The sequence below is a fragment of the Neofelis nebulosa genome, chromosome 10 (assembly GCF_028018385.1).
Source record: "Neofelis nebulosa isolate mNeoNeb1 chromosome 10, mNeoNeb1.pri, whole genome shotgun sequence".
Taxonomy (NCBI): Eukaryota; Metazoa; Chordata; class Mammalia; order Carnivora; family Felidae; genus Neofelis; species Neofelis nebulosa.
Genome location: NC_080791.1, coordinates 54,873,894 through 54,891,271, shown reverse-complemented (window position 1 = coordinate 54,891,271; position 17,378 = coordinate 54,873,894). Strand labels below are relative to the sequence as shown.

At 39.0% G+C, this 17,378-nt stretch overlaps 1 protein-coding gene across 4 annotated transcripts in view; it reads right to left on the bottom strand.

The window, feature by feature from the left end:
• PAK1 (p21 (RAC1) activated kinase 1) overlaps positions 1–17,378 on the bottom strand; it is a 157,729-nt gene that overhangs the window by 23,362 nt on the left and 116,989 nt on the right. For all 4 annotated transcript variants that reach the window (XM_058687674.1, XM_058687676.1, XM_058687673.1 and 1 more), the window contains exons 6-8: positions 7,980–8,096; positions 6,169–6,343; positions 3,758–3,821 (exon numbers count right to left, since the gene is read on the bottom strand). In XM_058687674.1, the coding sequence (XP_058543657.1) occupies positions 3,758–3,821; positions 6,169–6,343; positions 7,980–8,096 (356 nt within the window). The remainder of the gene's footprint in view (positions 1–3,757; positions 3,822–6,168; positions 6,344–7,979; positions 8,097–17,378) is intronic.

Here is a 17,378-nt window from a genome sequence, read left to right as displayed (position 1 = left end):
TACACACGACCTGGCAATGCAAGTGTTAATAATAATAGCAGCAAAAATAACCCTCCCCAGTCCCCCCTCCCCCTACTCTATTCTCATATGTACATGGCAGTACACGGCAGAAAGAGAACACAGGCTCCAGGGGCCAAAAGACTTAGGTTCCAAAATGAAATGTCTACCTAGTATCTATAAGCCATATGATCTTGAACAAGTGATTTAATTTCCCTGAGCTTCACTTTCCTCGTTGGCAAAGTGAAGATAAGAGGTAAGAGACTATAAGAGAATTTAAATCAATTAGTTCATAAAGCACTTAGCCAAGTGCCTAGAATATAACAGGTCTTGATTATATACTAGTTTTCTGTTCTTGCTCTTCCTCCTCTCTTCTCCATCACCCTTGGCAGGTTCCTTTAACCCCTTGCAGCCTCAAGCTCTTCATTTGTAAACCTTAGTAAGGTCAGATCTATGGTTTTCAACCAGGGGTGAGTGAGGGGAAAGGGGTCCAAGGGAAATGTTCAGAATGAGGTGGAGGGAGGCGGCGGGGAGGGTTGACCTGCTTATATTTTTAGCAAAAGAAATACGGACTTCTGGGGTAATAGTAATGTTCTATTTCTTAATGTAGGTACTGGTTACATGGGTGTGTTCATTTTATAAAATTCATTGAGTTGTACACTTATCTGTGTTATATTCAATTATAATTTACATTAAAAAACTGTAAGTACTAAAAAATAGAAAATTAATCTCATGGTGCTTTAATCTTATGAACCTTTAGAACAGTGATTTTTTAATCATTTATCCTATCAAGAGGATATGTGAATTTTATTTTGCAGTTTATATTGTAAAATAGGTTTTTATTTTTCATTTTTTCAAACATAAAATATTAAATATGGTTTTTCAAACACATATGTTGCCCGAAAATCCGATATAATTCTTACCCCATCCCCAAGGTAAAAATAACCTCATATACACACATATGTACATGTATAATACACAAACATATATATACACACACACACACACACACACTCACACATACAAACAGAGACAGAGAGTGGGAAGAAGAAAGGCAGAGACAAACTATGAATAATGCTAGGAAAGGAATCATGTCCGTTCTAAATAACTAAAAACTTAATTTTATGCCTATAACCATGAACCCTGTATATCTGTAGGTGAGTAATATGCAACAACATTTATAACTGTACATGCTGTATGTCAGATACATATGTGCAATTTGAAGAAATCTTAAAGTCTATATATTACCAAATGCATTCCAGGCAAGCCCTGAGATTATGCTACCCAGGGAAATCAGGTCCGTTTAGGGAGAAAAGTCACTTGTAGGCCTTGCAGCTCAAAATTATGGTCACCAGCTTCCACACCACCACTCTTTAGTTAGAAGTATACTTATATGCCAGGAAATTGCGATCATAAGATACGGGCTATAAGAAGTGGATTATTTGTATTGGCAGTTACCTTCCCATTGCCTGATCATTCTATCTCTAGTCATTTTCTGTCATTAAGCCGGTGTCTATTTTTCTATACTCATCTTCTTCCATCCTACCATAAGCATCATTCTTAAAGGGCAAATATGCCCAGGCCCCAAGGGACTGGACATCTTGGGACTATGTCTCCATGATTACAGAGATTTAGATGTCAGGCCCACTAGTTAATACTTGATTATTTGTACCTTAAAAAAAGACATATGAATTCCAGGTCAAAAAAAATTCTTCAGGTCTTAAGGGATAAAAAGCAAACAAAAATTGTAACTATCAATTCATCATATTTATGTAGCATTTATTTTTTACTATTTTTTTTTAAGTAGGCTCCATGCCCAACATGGGGCTTGAACTCACGACCCTCAGATCAAGAGTTGCATGTTCTACCAACTGAGCCAGCCAGGTGCCCTGTGGCATTTTAAAATCATGGAATGTGTAGGAGCTTAATACATTTTTCATTCCTCCCTTAGCACACTAACAGACCTGTCAAAAAAGCAAGGAAAAAACATTTTTCAGATGTTGCCTATTTATGCCTATATATGTTACATTTCTGATGTTCATTTCTGAATTAAAAAAAAAAAGTCAGAGGGGCACCTGGGTGGCTCAGTCGTTTAAGTATCAACTTCGACTCAAGTCATGATCTTGCAGTTTGTGAATTCGAGCCCCATGTTGGTCTCTGTGCTGATAGCTCAGAGTCTGGAGCTTGCTTCAGCATGTGTGTCTCCCTCTCTCCCTGTCCCTCCCCTGCTTGCACTCTGACTCTCTATCTCTCTCAAAAATAAATAAACGTTTAAAAAAATTAAAAAAAAAAAAGAAAGAAAAGTCAGAAGTTCTGAAGTCAGAAGTGAAAGGCTCTGAGTCCACAAGCCCTCTCTTAAATTTACAGATGAAGAAATTGAAGTCCAGAGATGCAACCTGACTTGCCCACACTTGTCCATGCACCTTTCTTCTACATTCTTAATATTGTAATGTAGTTAGGTAAAGGAAATGCCATCCCAGGTTATTTTGAGACAAGCAATATGATTTCTCTTCAAGGTGTTAACTACCTTATATCAGTTCAGACTCGCAAAAGCATGTCTGGTAGGAAAAGCACTGGACCAGGAAAAAAATAAGATCCACTCATGTCCAGGGTTATTTTGAGGATTAAATTAAACAACAGATGCAAATAACAGATGTAAGCTGTAGAATGATGTACAAACACATCATTATATAATGCAATACTTTATTTTCAGAAGTTCTTGGATTCATAAGAAAGAAAACTAAAACAGAAAACTTCAAAGACTTCATTAGCAACAATGCTTTCATTCAATTAACTGAGAGCTTTCTGTAAGTCAGGTGCTTTTTTTTTCCAGTTTCTCTTTAATTTTAGCTATTTGGGTAGGTCTATAGAAATCTCATTATTTTGCTTTTTTATACAGAGATATGACTTGACTAAAGTAAACTGCACAAATTTTCAGTGTGCAACTTGATGATTTTTCAATATGTACACACCCATGTGTTCACCATTAAGATCACCCCAAAGGTTCCTTATGCCCCTTCCCAATTCACATGCCCTTCCCAGACACAACCATTTTTCTGACTTCTATTAGCATAAATGAGTTTTGCCTTCTCTTGAACTTCACATAAACACACATCATATAGTGTCTGCTCTTTTATATCTGGCTTCTTTTGCTCAAAATAATGGCCAAACACTTTTAAGACTTATCATAAACATGAGGTCTTTGAAGACAGAGTTTGTATCAGATTCATAGCTGTATTCATAGTGCCTAGCACATAAACAGGAACTCAGGTAAGAGTTGCTGACTTCAGTACACTGAGGGCAGCATGCAAGATTCACAGAAGAAATCAGAGAGCAGGAGACATGAATCCTGGCATCCACCTAGAAAAGCAGGTCCCATTACACTAGCAGAAGGGTCTGTAGTTCAGAGTCTTCCATTTCACATTAGTGCTGGTAGGTCTCAGCGCCAGGTCAACAGGGTTAATCTGAAAAAGCAGAGCTATAATTTGGGAAGCAGGTTTTGTGCTAAGAAAATAAATGGCTTTTGCACTCTCACTGAAGGGTTATTTTTAGCAACATGGTCAGCTAAATGGCACATCTCTCATACTAAGCATAATTCTGCCAAACCTGAAGTCAGCCTAACATAACACTTCCAGATGGGTGAGGGATGAGGTAGAGAAAGAACAAGGTTTATGAGAGGCAAAACAAAAGCAAAATCATATATACCAGCATACACAATTTTTAAGTCATTTCTCTAGGGAAAGAAAATGCCCCTACTAACCCTTGTCCAATCTTCTCAAACCGTGTATATTTCTTCTTAGGATCGCCCACACTCACTATGCTCCCTTTGAAAGAAACAGAGACCATGAATCATTTTTTCCCAGATCAAGATACAAAGCAGGGCCCATGTTCCCCCAAACCCTGGAGCTGGCAAGGATTAAAAAACTATCTCAAACACCCAAAACCATACTCAGTACATCCTTAGCTCTTGCCCGTAAGTTCCAACCAAAAATTTCATCTCCTTACGGCTTTTATTCATCATATTCTATTCCATTTCTAAACTCCTAAAGGCCACCATTCATTTTTAAATTCATTCATTCAATAAACATTTACTCATTTAATATGCTCACTTACTATGTACGAAGCCCTATGTTGAATACTAGGAATAAAGGGATAGATGAGACATAGTTAAAACAGTCCCTGCTCTCAAGAAGTTCAGTCTCATGGAAGAAATAGAAAAGTTAGCATAAAGTTCCATGAAAATCCAATTGTTGTAATACAGAAAGAGGCATAAAATACAGACTGGAAAGTCTTCAGAAAGGAAGTGATATCTGATTTTTACAGGGTAAGTAGGAGTTAGCCAGGGAGAGGAAAGTCAAGAAGGGGTTACAGAAGGAAGTGTATCAAGTGCAAAGACACAAAGGTATGAGAGAGGTTGGGTTTCACCACCTAGATGGTGAAACCAAGGCCCACAGAAGGGAAGATACTTCTTCCCAAGGTCACACAGCAAATTGGTGGTCAGAACTAAGATTAGGAGTTTGGTTTTTGGTCTCCCAGTCCAGTGTGCTCTCCCCAACACCAATTACTAATATTTGATAAATTTCACATATATTATCTCATTTGATTTACAAATAAGACAGTTATTAACATCCTAATCTAAAAGATGAGAATAGGGAAGCCTAGAGAACAATAGGAAATTGCCCAAGACCCCAAGTCAGTGGCAAGGCTGGGGCTTCAACCCAAGTGCCTTTAACTCCCAGGCTAGTCTGCTGTTCCTAATTCTATGTTCTAAGTATTAGTGCTTTAAAACAAATCTGGTTCAGAGAAAAACACTACATATAGGAGTAAACAGATGGCTAGATAAGTGGCTTTTCCTACTTCATTTCATAAGGGCTCTGGGCAAGGGCAACTATTAAAAGAGTGACATTTTTTAAAAAGTCAAATAAGAATTATCAGGAAGCAATTGAAAGTGGCTAAGCTAAAGAACCAGAAACCTAGGCTTTAAAAAGCAATGCTAGTTTGCAGATTTGGCCAAATAAGTCACATCAAATCCCCTTTAGAAGTAAATAGGTACAGGGGTGCCAGGGTGACTCAGTCAGTTAGGTGTCTGATCTCAGCTCAGGTCATGATCTCATGGCTCATGGGTTCAAGCCATACATCGGGCTCTGTGCTGACAGCTCAGAGCCTGGAGCCTGCTTCACATTCTGTGTCTCCCTCTCTCTCTGCCCCTCCCCTGCTCTCACTCTGTCTCTCTCTCTCTCTCTCTCTCAAAACTAAATAAACATTAAAAAAATTTTTTTTAGTAAAAAAGAACTAAATAGGTACAAAGAATAAATTGAAGTCCTCATCAAATGATTTTTCCAAGCCCAAACACTAACCTAGTCCTTCCTTCAGGCAGAAATTCTCTTACAGTTTACTGAAACACAGCAACAAGCTATTCTAACACACCCTCATTTCTTGCCACTAAAGAAAGTGAAACAGAAGTTACCACCTGAGACCAAGAGGCAGCATGCTTTCATTACAGAAGCACAAGGGCTCTAACCTCAGCCCTGTTACTTTCTGGCTGTGTGATCTTTGGGCAGGGTATTTAGCATAACCAGAGCCTCAAATACCTTAACTCCAAAAAATGAAGATTATAATGTCTATCTTCATAAGGAATAAATTAACAACAACAAAAAAAATCAAGGAAATACCTTGCTTGTCATTTGGTACATAGCACAGGCTCACAAAATGTTAGTTTCCCTTCACTCTTTTCCTACAACCAAGATGGCAGATCCATCTTCTCCTTGGTCAATGGCAAGCATCAATAATCACAGGAATCTTTCTGACCAGGTATGAATAAAGCCTCAGTCTTTCTCAACACAACATCCCAGACTAATCACTAGATAAAAGCTATTTTTCATCTCCATAACCCATGCCTAAGGTTGAGAGATACCTAGCCCTTGAAGTAAGCAATCCACATTCTCATCACATTCCCATTCTAACGTGATATCCTATCAGGGCTGCTGAGACAGAGGAGGTGGCTGCAGGGGCAAGGTGAGAAGCAAACCTTATGTGGCTAAGATATCAAGCATAGCCAGCCAGCCACATAGACCAAGCCTAGGACCAAGATCCTTTTAGCAATGGTTTTCCATCTTTGTGCTCATCCAGTCACATACAAAAGGCAAGTCGAGAAGGCTACAAAGTGCTTACGTAATTTCTCCAAGATCTCCTCATCAGACATTTTAGGCTTCTTCTTCTGCTTCTCAGTATTCCGGGTCAGAGCATCTGGTGGAATGGTATTATTCTCAGTAGGTGAAATGGGAGATGTAGCCACATCCCGAGTTGGAGTAACAGGAAGCGGTTCAATCACAGACCGTGTGTATACCTGCATCGTTGGTGCAAGAATTTGGCAAGGCCAGTCTTTGTTAGCACAGGTGATGCTCAGGAGCCTCTTACACATGTGTGTTAGAACATCCACAGAAGAACAAATCCCAATAAACTCAACCCTTCTCCTAGGTCAAAATCTATGCTCCTCTTCCTCTGTGCCCCAGGCCCATCCTCTGTGGGTGGAATGGCCTTCCTTGTTCTCACATACACAACATAAATTAGGAATTAACAGTGTCCTTTTAGAAAGGAATACTATGAATTGGGGTGCCTGGGTGGCTCAGTCGGTTAAGCAACCAGCTTCAGCTCGGGTCATGATATCACAGTTCATGAGTCGAGCCCCGCATCAGGCTCTGTGCTGATAGCTTGGAGCCTGAAGCCTGCTTCAGAAGGTTCTGTGTCTCCCTCTTTCTCTGCCCCTCCCTCGTTTACACTGTCTGTCTCTGTCTGTCTCTCATAAAATGAATATTTAAAAAAATTTAAAAAAAAAGGAATGCTATGAAGATCAAATTTACCAATTCATTTGTTCATTAGATATTTACTTCCTTTCTGTTATCTGCCACGAACTATGTTAAGCACTATTCATACATATATATTTCCTCTGTTTTTGAGAAGTTCTTGGTTTAGTGGGAAAATTTTTTTTTAAATAAACATGCTTGCAAACTGAAAAAAGGCCGTATCAAGGTGAGCTATCTTGACAACTCTCCTATTGTGAAGCTCATGGTGACCTACAGAAAGGGTGATTCCACAGATTCTGTTTAAAAGTTCTCATCCTAAAAGTTCATCTAAACCCCTTAAATTTCCGTCACAGCATCTCCTATAGTCAGTCAATCAACTTATGGTTGAACAGCTCTCTGAATCCTCTACTCAAAAGGCAGCCTTTTTTTTTTTTTGTATTAGCACAGAGTGTAAGCCCTAGATCATTCTTTCATTGTAAAGCTCTTGTCATATTAAAATTCCAAACAAAGAATCATCTAATAGAGTATCATCTGATGATAAGTTAGTGTGCACTGATGCTAAATCAAGTAAAAGGCATGGGGACCAGAATGTACAAAGTGAGGGCAGAGGGACTGTGGCTATTTTGAAATGCAAGAACCTCAAAGGAAGTTAAATAAAAATCACTGCCAATATCCAGCATCAAAATGCACTCCTGATGTCCAGCATATTAATAGCACTAACATATTTATAAATTCCTTTGGGCCTTTCAGTATCATCAATGATGTTCTAAGAGGTAGAATGCTACACATTTAACAGAGAAGAAAAGATCTGCAGCAGGCTGCTTTGTTGCTTCCCAGGAGACTAGAATAATTTATGTAAGTCCTGCACTAAGTAACATTAATTCTATATATCTTCCTGTCTGTGAGGAACAGGCTAAGCAAACTAGAGTTAGGTTGGTATAAACACCAATTATCTAGGATACTTCAGGACTATCTGCAAACCAGTGATAAATAAAGACACTATCTCATATCTTTAATCATACAGAAAGTACTTTTCAGTCAAGGTGGTTCTGTGATTTCACCAGCTGCAAAAATCCAAGGACCCTTACCACAGCATTAAACCTCTAGGCCTCTAGGCCTTATAACTCCCCCTGTAAGCTCTGTCAAATCCCAAAGCTGTCCACATCTCCAAAGACTCACAGATTTTGTGTGCTCTGGGCGTGGAGCAATCACTGGAGGAGGGGTAGCATCATCATCATCATCTTCATCTTCTGAAACTGGTGGCACTGCAGGAGTCTCAGACACCGTCTTCACATTCTATACAGCAGAGAAAAGCCGGTTTCATCAGGTCCAGCTGACATGAGACTTAAGCTACCAGAATTGCCAAACCCCAGGAGTAATCTCATTCAGACACCCCTTCTCACACCCGAATCAGACTCCAAACTCTCCACCTTTGTGTAGCCAGTCCCAGGAACTCAGTCAGCTTCTCCCTTTTCTTTTAGCTACTACTACCCACTAGTCCCTTGGGGGTTTCCTTCTCCCACCCAAAGCCTACTTGTGGATTAGGAAGCCAGCTTACAGATTCTCTACTTGCCTTGCCTAGTCCAAACTCTGAACACAAGCTCATAGTTCCTTCCCTTATTCTATGAATTTGACTCTCTTCACTGAACAGGTAACAAAGTACAAAATGTGGGAAAGGGATCAAAAGTTTGAAACTTCACAAAGTTTATCATTATAATTCCTTACTCCTTTCTGTATCTGATATGGGGGACAGAGAGAGGGTGAACTCCCCTCCTGCCTGCCATTTGGGGCTTCTGGAGAGAGGAAAGTCAGGAGTCAGAATGACAGGAGCTAAGTGAAGGAACTTACCTAGTGGAATACTAGGCAAGAACTACTGTGTGGGAGACTGATCTTTACCACATTGGACATACTAAGGGAGGAAAACTGGCAATCTCATAGATTTGAACAGGACTGCTGGTGCAGGGCATAACTTTTAATTAAAAATTGGCAGTCCTGGGTATATGTAAGCAAGTAGCTTTGGTGCCAACAGGTGATGAATTGATCCTCTTGGTCTCAAGATTCATTATTTGAAGCATGTGGAGGAAGAGGAGGGGTATAATTGGAGGGGTAACCTTAAATTACTTCCCGTTCTGAAATCCAACAGAGGTCTTTCCCTGTCACATCACATATTTTGACATCTTTCTGCTCTCTACTATTTCTTTTCTCTCCACTATTCCACTCGACAAAAATGTAACTAGAAACCCAAAATGGGAACAAAGTTACTCAGCAATCTCTTCATCATGCTGTGGCCCTGGGATCCCGATATATACTGTAAACATAATTTAACATATTTACTTGCTTCCTTTAACTCTGTAGAAAAGGGCATTTCATCATCTTTCTTAGCAACACATTCTGTTTTCCACAGGTACTGGCCTTGGGTGGTAATATTAACAACCACCAGTCCAGGGCACCTGGGTGGCTCAGTCAGCTGGCTCTTGATTTCGTCTCAGGTCATAGTCTCACAATTTTGTGAGTTTGAGCCCCGCGTCAGGCTCTGCACTGACAATGCAGGAGCCTACTTGGGATTCTCCCTCTCTCCCTTTCTTTGCCCCTCCCCTGCTGGTGGTTGAACCCAATAGTGTGCTCTCTCTCTCTCTCTCAAAATAAATAAACATAAAAAAAAAAAACTACCACTATCAAGAGATATAGGTTTTTAACCCAAATTTTTACTTTTTATCCCTGTGTCCTTAGGCAGAGCTGTCCCGCCCTGAGCCACAAGTTTCTTGTCTATAAAATGGGGATAATGATAGCAGCTCTCTGCCTGAGGGCCAAAGGAGGATGAAATGAAGTGATGTGGGCATAAAAACACTTTGTAAATAAATGCTAAGGAGCTAGAAGGATGTGAGGAATCAACTAAATTGTTATTATGTCTAATAACCACAAACCTCTATTTTAACAAAAGCAGTGACTTCAACTCATGTATTCATTCACTGTGTACCTGGCTCTATTTTAGGCTCTGAGGCTATATTAAAGAACAAAACGAATATAGACCCTGGTCCTATGCTTGCATTTTAGAAGAGAATACAGTCAAAATTAATTACCAAAGTTCCAGGTAGTAATAAGGTACATGTATGAGAGCAGTAATTGGTTAGGAATGGGGAATGTTAATTTAGATAGAGTAGTCATGGAAAGGGCTCTCTAATGAGAAGTTATATAAGCAGATGCCTGAATGAACTGAGACAGCAAGCCATGGGACTCTTTGGGAAAAGAATATTCACGGCAGGTAGAAGGAGTACAAAGATCCTGAGATGGAAACATGCTTGGTGTGTTCCAATACTTCTAGGAGGTCTACATATATTGCTGAGAAATGCTTATGACATAAAACCTGCTGAACTTTGGGTAAAAGCAGTAGGAACCTCCGATGCTCTGGCCCAGGGCTGCTTCCATCCATCCCGCCTGCCCCAGCCCCATCAGAGTGGGGGCTCTTCCAGGGCAAGGCAGGTTATAACTGCATCATCTAAGAGGGGTCACCTTCATTTGGAGCAGTGGACAATCCCCAGGCCCCGTGGTGCTGTCAGTGGAGGTAACCTCCCAGAGCTGGTAGCAGAAGAGGCCACAACTCAGATCTACTAGCCTGAGACTGCAGTCCTGGATAGGCAAACAAATTCTGGCTGGGACTGCTCACAGTCACAGCAGTCATGAGAGAGGCCCCACACTAGTCTCACATGCCTAGCTGTGTGCATATACATAAAAGAATCAAAACAGCCAAGCAGAAAGCAAAAGCTGTAACAGACCTCAAGGAGATGTCAATAATTAACAGAACTAGGATAAAAATTAGCAAGGACATAGAAAATTTGAACAATACCACCAATCAATTCAACCTAACTGACATATATAGGACATTCTACCCAAGATCTGCAGAATACACATTCTTTTTAACCACATATAGATCATTCTTCAGAATAAGCCATATGCTAGGCCACAAGACACATCATAATGAATTTTAAAGGATTAAAAACACATAAAACGTATTATTTGACACCTTGGAATTAAATTAGGAATCAACAACAGGAAAGACATTTCTCCAAAGAGATAACCAAATGGCAAAAAAAAAAAAAAAAAAATACATGAAAAGATGCTCAACATCACTACCCATTGAGAAATACAAATCAAATCAACAATGAGATACCATTTCACACTCACTAAAATGGCTATAATCAAAAGATAGAGAATAACAAAAGTGAAGGAAGATATAGAGGAATTTGAACCCTCATAATTGCTGGTAGGAGTATAATATGGAACAGCCACTGTGAAATATAGTCTGGCAGTTCCTTAAAATGTTAAACATAGAGGGCACCTGGATGGCTCAGTCAGTTAAGCATCCAACCCTTGATTTTGGCTCAGGTCATGATCTCACAGTTCGTGAGTTCAAGCCTCACACTGGGCTCTGCACTAACAGTGCAGGGCCTGCTTGGGCCTTCTCTCCCTCCCTCTCTCTCTCTGCCCCTCCCCTGCACTGTGTGTGTGTGTCTCTCTCTCTCAAAATAAATAAACTTAAAAAAAAAAAAATAAGTAAGGGTGCCTGGCTGGCTCAGTCAGTTAAACATCTGACTCCTGATTTCAGCTTAGTTCACAATCTAACGGCTTGTGAGTTCAAGCCCCACGTTGAGCTGTATACTGACAGTGTGGAGCCTGCTTGGGATACTCTCTCCCTCTCCCTCTACCCCTCCCTCACTCACATGCTCTGTCTCACTCTCTTTATCTCTCTCAAAGTAAATAAATTTTTAAAAATAATAAGTAAAAAAATAAATAAATAAAATGTTAAACATTGAGTTATCATATGACCTAGCAATTCTACTCCTTGGTATATATCCAAGAGAAATGAAAGTATACATCCACATACAATTTATACATGAATGAGCATTATTAATAGCCAAAAAGTAGAAACAACCCAAATGCCCATCAACTGGTGAGCAGATTAAACATGTAGTATATCAATACAATGGAATATTATTGAGACCTAAAAAGAAATGAAGTACTGATGCAAGATTCAACAGGGATTAATTTTGCAAACTTTATGCCAAGAATCTAGACACAAGACTATATGCTATGCGCACATTTCAGTAAAATGTCTAGAAGGGCAAATTTATACAGACAGAAAGAAGATCAGTGGTTTTCCAGGGCTGGGCATGGGAGTTTGAATGAACTGTAAAAGTTAACAAGGGAACTTTTCAAGGTGATGGGAATGTTCTAAAAAGTAGAGTGTGGTGATGGCTACACAAGTATAAACATTAAAAAAAAAACCCACTGCATTGTACAATTAGGGTGGGTGAATTTCATGGTATATAAACACTGCCTCAATAAACCTGCTTTTTTAAAAGTAAAAATTTTAAATTATATCTAAAGCCAGTAGATTCTCATTATATATTTTAAATAATCTAGAAATGTAAGGAATTAAAAGTGAACAGTCCTCAGGAATGCCTGGTAAAGATGGCAAGTTGAACGTGGGAATCTACATCTTGAAATCTCACTAGAACTATAATAAAGAAATAGTCTTTTAAAGGCATTAAACCCAGAAGAATGAGGAGAGCAAGAGAGAAGGTAAGAGCAGCAAAAAAAAAAAAAAAGGGAGGCAATGACTAATGGATGAGCAGTAACTGACTCAAGGAGGCTGAATTCAAAGCTGAAAACCAATCTATTTATCTATGAAGCAGAATCCTCAAAGGCACAGGAACTGGTAACACTGTATACTTCTGAATTTGAAGATGAAGTAGAGGGGAAGGGGAGAGTACTAAAGGCAGATTCAATGAAAGTTATTTAAGATGTAGTTAGATCCCTAAATCTCTTCACCTACTCTACACCACTATGTGGTTGCCCTTCCCACCCCTAGCAGAAAACTGGAGGTCTAGTCTCTGGAAGGGAAAACAGAGAATTTCTGGATTAGGGATGTCAGGCACAGTCAAATGTTAAGACTATCAAATCAAAAACAGGGTAATTAAGAGAATATACTGAATGCTGAGACCCCTACCCCGCTTCCCTTTCTAGGCTCCTAGAACTCTAGGAGTCTAACTTTTATTCTCAAAGCAGGAGATTAGAAGATCCTTCTCGGTTTCTTACCAGCCTCAGTTCTAAGATAAAATATAGGAGGTTTCAGCAAATGGTCCAGCTGGATTACTCTATACCGATACAAACAAAAAAACTAGATAGCAATGACTGCATAACTCTAAAAATTTATTAAATTACTTAAAATTTTTTAATTTTTAGACAGAAAAGAGTACACATGCAAGTAGAGAAGAAGCAGAGAGAGGGAGAGAGAGAATCCCAAGCACACTCCACTCTGTCAGCGCAGAGCTTGACACGGGGCTTGATCTCATGAACCATGAGATCATGACCTGAGCCAAAATCAAGAGTAGGATGCTTAATAAACTGAGCCACCTAGGCGCCCCAAATTACTTTTAAAGGTATACATTTTACAATTATATACTTACAATTCAATGACACAAACAATGAGCTTAAAATTCTATTAAAGTCTTTAGTACCACAATTATAAATATGGGCATATATCCCCAAGGATTACCAAATATCCACAGGGTACTTCTAACTTAAGAGGAAGAAACCAAAATGAATGGGGAAAAAAAGGACACTTGGAATAAACAGACTAGACAGGGAGAAAAATATATTAAAAAAAAAAAAAAAAGCCTAGGGGTGCCTGGGTGACTCAGCTGATTAAGCATCCGACTTCAGCTCTGGTCATGATCTCACAGTTCATGAGTTTGAGCCCTGTGTCAGTCTCTGTGCTGATAGCTCAGAGCCTAGAGCCTACTTGGGATTCTGCGTCTCCCTCTGTCTCTGTCCCTCCCCCGTTTATGCTCTGTCTCTCTCTCTCCCTCTAAAAAATAAATAAACTTGGGGCGCCTGGGTGGCGCAGTCGGTTAAGCGTCCGACTTCAGCCAGGTCACGATCTCGCGGTCTGTGAGTTCGAGCCCCGCGTCAGGCTCTGGGCTGATGGCTCGGAGCCTGGAGCCTGTTTCCAATTCTGTGTCTCCCTCTCTCTGCCCCTCCCCCGTTCATGCTCTGTCTCTCTCTGTCCCAAAAATAAATAAAAAACGTTGAAAAAAAAAATTAAAAAAAAATAAAAAATAAATAAACTTAAAAATTTTTTTTTTATTTAAAAAGCCTATCATTCATCTCAGGGATAAGCAAAGATACCGATTCTGGAAACAGAACGGGATACTTTAATTAAAAATAAATAAATAAATAAATAAATAAATAAATAAGCTCTTCACAATTAAACATGAAAACAGAAATTAAAAATTCAATAGACAGACTGAAAGATGAAGTTGGGGAAGTCTCCAAAAATAAGAATAAAAAATCAAGGCAAGGGAAATAGAGAAAATATAAGAAAAATAGAGAATCAGTCCAGGAGGTCCAAAATCTAAATAACAGGAGTTCCAGAAAGAAGAAACAAAGAAAACAGAAGAGATCACCAATGAAATAAGCCAAGCAAATTTCCTAGAACTGAAGGCTTGAATTTCCAAGGTTGAAAGAGTCCACAAAGCCACTTGCAAAATAAATAGATGAATATAGGGATATAAATGTGAAATTTGAAAGCAATGGTGATAAAGAAAATGCCACAAACTTTTCAAGTGAAAAAAAAAGGCCAGATACAAAAAAGCAGAAATAAAACAGCTTCAGACTTCAATAGCCAATGCTGAAAGCTAGATGACAAAAGTACAATGTTTTTCAAATACTGATGGAAAATTATTTCCATTCTAGAACTCTAGACTCAGCCAAAGTATCAATCAAATCTGAGGGTAGAATAGAGATGCTCCATTTTGAGAGTTGGAAACATTAAATATTTACTTCCCATTTACTTTCTCAAAGCTACTGGAAGATGAGCTCCACCAAACTGCAAAAGTAAACCAAAAATAAGGAAGACACAGCATAAAGAAAATAGCAACACCAACACAGAAATACAAAGGGACTGTCAAGACAATGGTGAAGAGAGATCCCAGAACAACTGTAAATTACAAGAATTTTAGTCCTATTTGACTTTTTAATCTAATACTTGGGTAAAAATTATTTTTAAGTGAATATTCTTAATCACCATCAACTCTGAAGGTAATTACTGTTACTATTCAGTGTTTAGCCTTGCAGAGATTATCTGTGGGTAGTAATTACATCTGTATCTGTGCAGGTCTTTATTTTTACCTCATGCATTCTTGAGTGCTAGTTTGATTAGGCACAGAATTCTTGGGTCTAATAACTTTTCCTCATACCTCTAAAGATACTGCTCCTTGGCCCACTATTGCTAATGAGGAACATTAGGTGTATATTCTCTTTGAAAGATTTGAAGATCTTTCTCTTCATCCTTGGGGTCTCTGCAGTTATCTGACTTGATAACTGGTACACCCTTTCATCTGAAGAGTCATGCTTTTTTTAGCTGAGGGATTTTTCTTCTATTATGCCTTTGGTTATTTTTTCTACTTTAGTGCCCCAATTCTATAATTCTTCTTGAATCTCCTTAAGTAACCCCCTTTTGTCCCTTATTCCCCTATTTTCCCAGTGTCTTTATATTTTGTATCACTAATTCACTTTTATATGTATTTTTTAATCCTCTGGATTTCTTTAATCATAGTCTTAATTTCTAAGAAATCTTTTTCATCCTCTAATCTAATAGCACTGTTTTTGTGGATGCAACATCTATAAAATCTCTGTGAATATACCATATATTTTTTTGGAAATTCTTTTAATTATCTATTTCCTCTGGGGCCAGTTTTACTTTCTGTTTCTGATCCTTCCCTTTAATGCTTTGTTCCCCTTAAGTATCCAGAGATCCTGGGCTTTCTATTCACACTTAGAAGTGAAAAACTAGATTGAACAGTGTACATGAGTAGCATGAGTTTCCTCTGCAGTTGTGAGTCTGTTTTTCCACTGTCCTCTCCTCTGATTGGAAAGTCTCATACAGTCTCTACATGAGTTATGGCGTTTGTACGTGGTTACTGGCAAGCATCACTTTAGGGTATGTTGGCATGGAAGAGCACATAAGACTGAGATTCCTCTTCTCCCAGTTATGAAAAGTATCTCCATCTTGGGATGGAAGAATTTAATGCATTTGCTTCCACTGCAGAGCTACTTTTCGTTTCCTCCTTCTTCATACTGCTGTAGAGATCTGTAGTTAACTCAGGTTCTGCTCTGCTTCTGTCTTAGGCCCCTATACTACAGCAGGAGTTCTCTTCAAGTAGGTGTTTACTTTCTGGACAAAATTATCTGGCTTAAGCTTAGGATCAAAATTCTGCTACCTTTTGCTCACTGTACGATGAAGACTGTCCTTTCTGTTTCAAATGCAGAATTTTCATTAATTTTTAATTTACCCTTTAAGATGATCCAGGACTCCTTCCTGCTTCTTATATGTATTCTCTCAACTACTCTTATCTTTCTAGGAGTTTTCTTTTCCACATATTTTAAGCTGTGGTTTTTTTCTGCTGTCATCAATCTGATCTTTGCTTTCTATCTTCCATGACAATGGTTTATTTATGTCCCGTTTTTGTTTTGGAGCACTGTTTTGTATTCATTTTTTAAATATATCTTTTCTGAAATTAAGAAATTTGGGGTAAGGGCACCTGAGTGGCTCAGTCAGTTAAGCATCTGACTTTGGCTTAGGTCATAATCTCACAGTCATGGGTTCAAGCCCCAAGTCGGGCTCTGTGCTGACAGCTCGAAGCCTGGAGCCTGCTTCGGATTCTGTCTCTCTGTCTCTCTCTCTCTGCCCCTCCTCCACTCACGCTATGTCTCTATCTCTCAAAAATAAACAAACATTAAAAAAAATTATTAAAAAAAAGAAATCTGTGATAGCAAGAGAGATAGATACATGAATTCATTCTAGTACTCTGATCCAATTTCCAGAGGAATCTTTCAAGGATGTTAGTTTAGACTAAAATGCAGATCTAGCTGTATCAATCTCCTATATAAAGCTCCAACACACAGTTCAAGGTTTTTGGCTTGACACGATGGATCCTTTACTTGACTTTTGTTCATGCTACCTCAGACAAAAAAGCATTTCCCTTTTTTCTGCCTGGTATCATTCATTACCTGTGTTTACCTGACAAGATATTATAAATCCCTGTTTACATGTTCTGATTCCTCACTAAATTGTGAATTTTTTTTTACTGAGTTGTGAAATTAAGAGCAAAGACCTTACCAGTCCTTGATGCCCCAACACCTAAAGAGCCTATCACATAATAGCTGTTCATTTTATTTTATTTTTTTTATTTTTTTTATTTTTTTTAAAATTTTTTTTTTTTCAACATTTTTTATTTATTTTTGGGACAGAGAGAGACAGAGCATGAACGGGGAGGGGCAGAGAGAGAGGGAGACACAGAATCCGAAACAGGCTCCAGGCTCCGAGCCATCAGCCCAGAGCCTGACGCGGGGCTCGAACTCACGGACCGCGAGATCGTGACCTGGCTGAAGTCGGACGCTTAACCGACTGCGCCACCCAGGCGCCCCTAGCTGTTCATTTTATAAATGAGAATTCATGTGCTAACATGCTAGAGAATCTGAAAGCCAGACCTCAAACCATTAAGCCACAAGTAACAA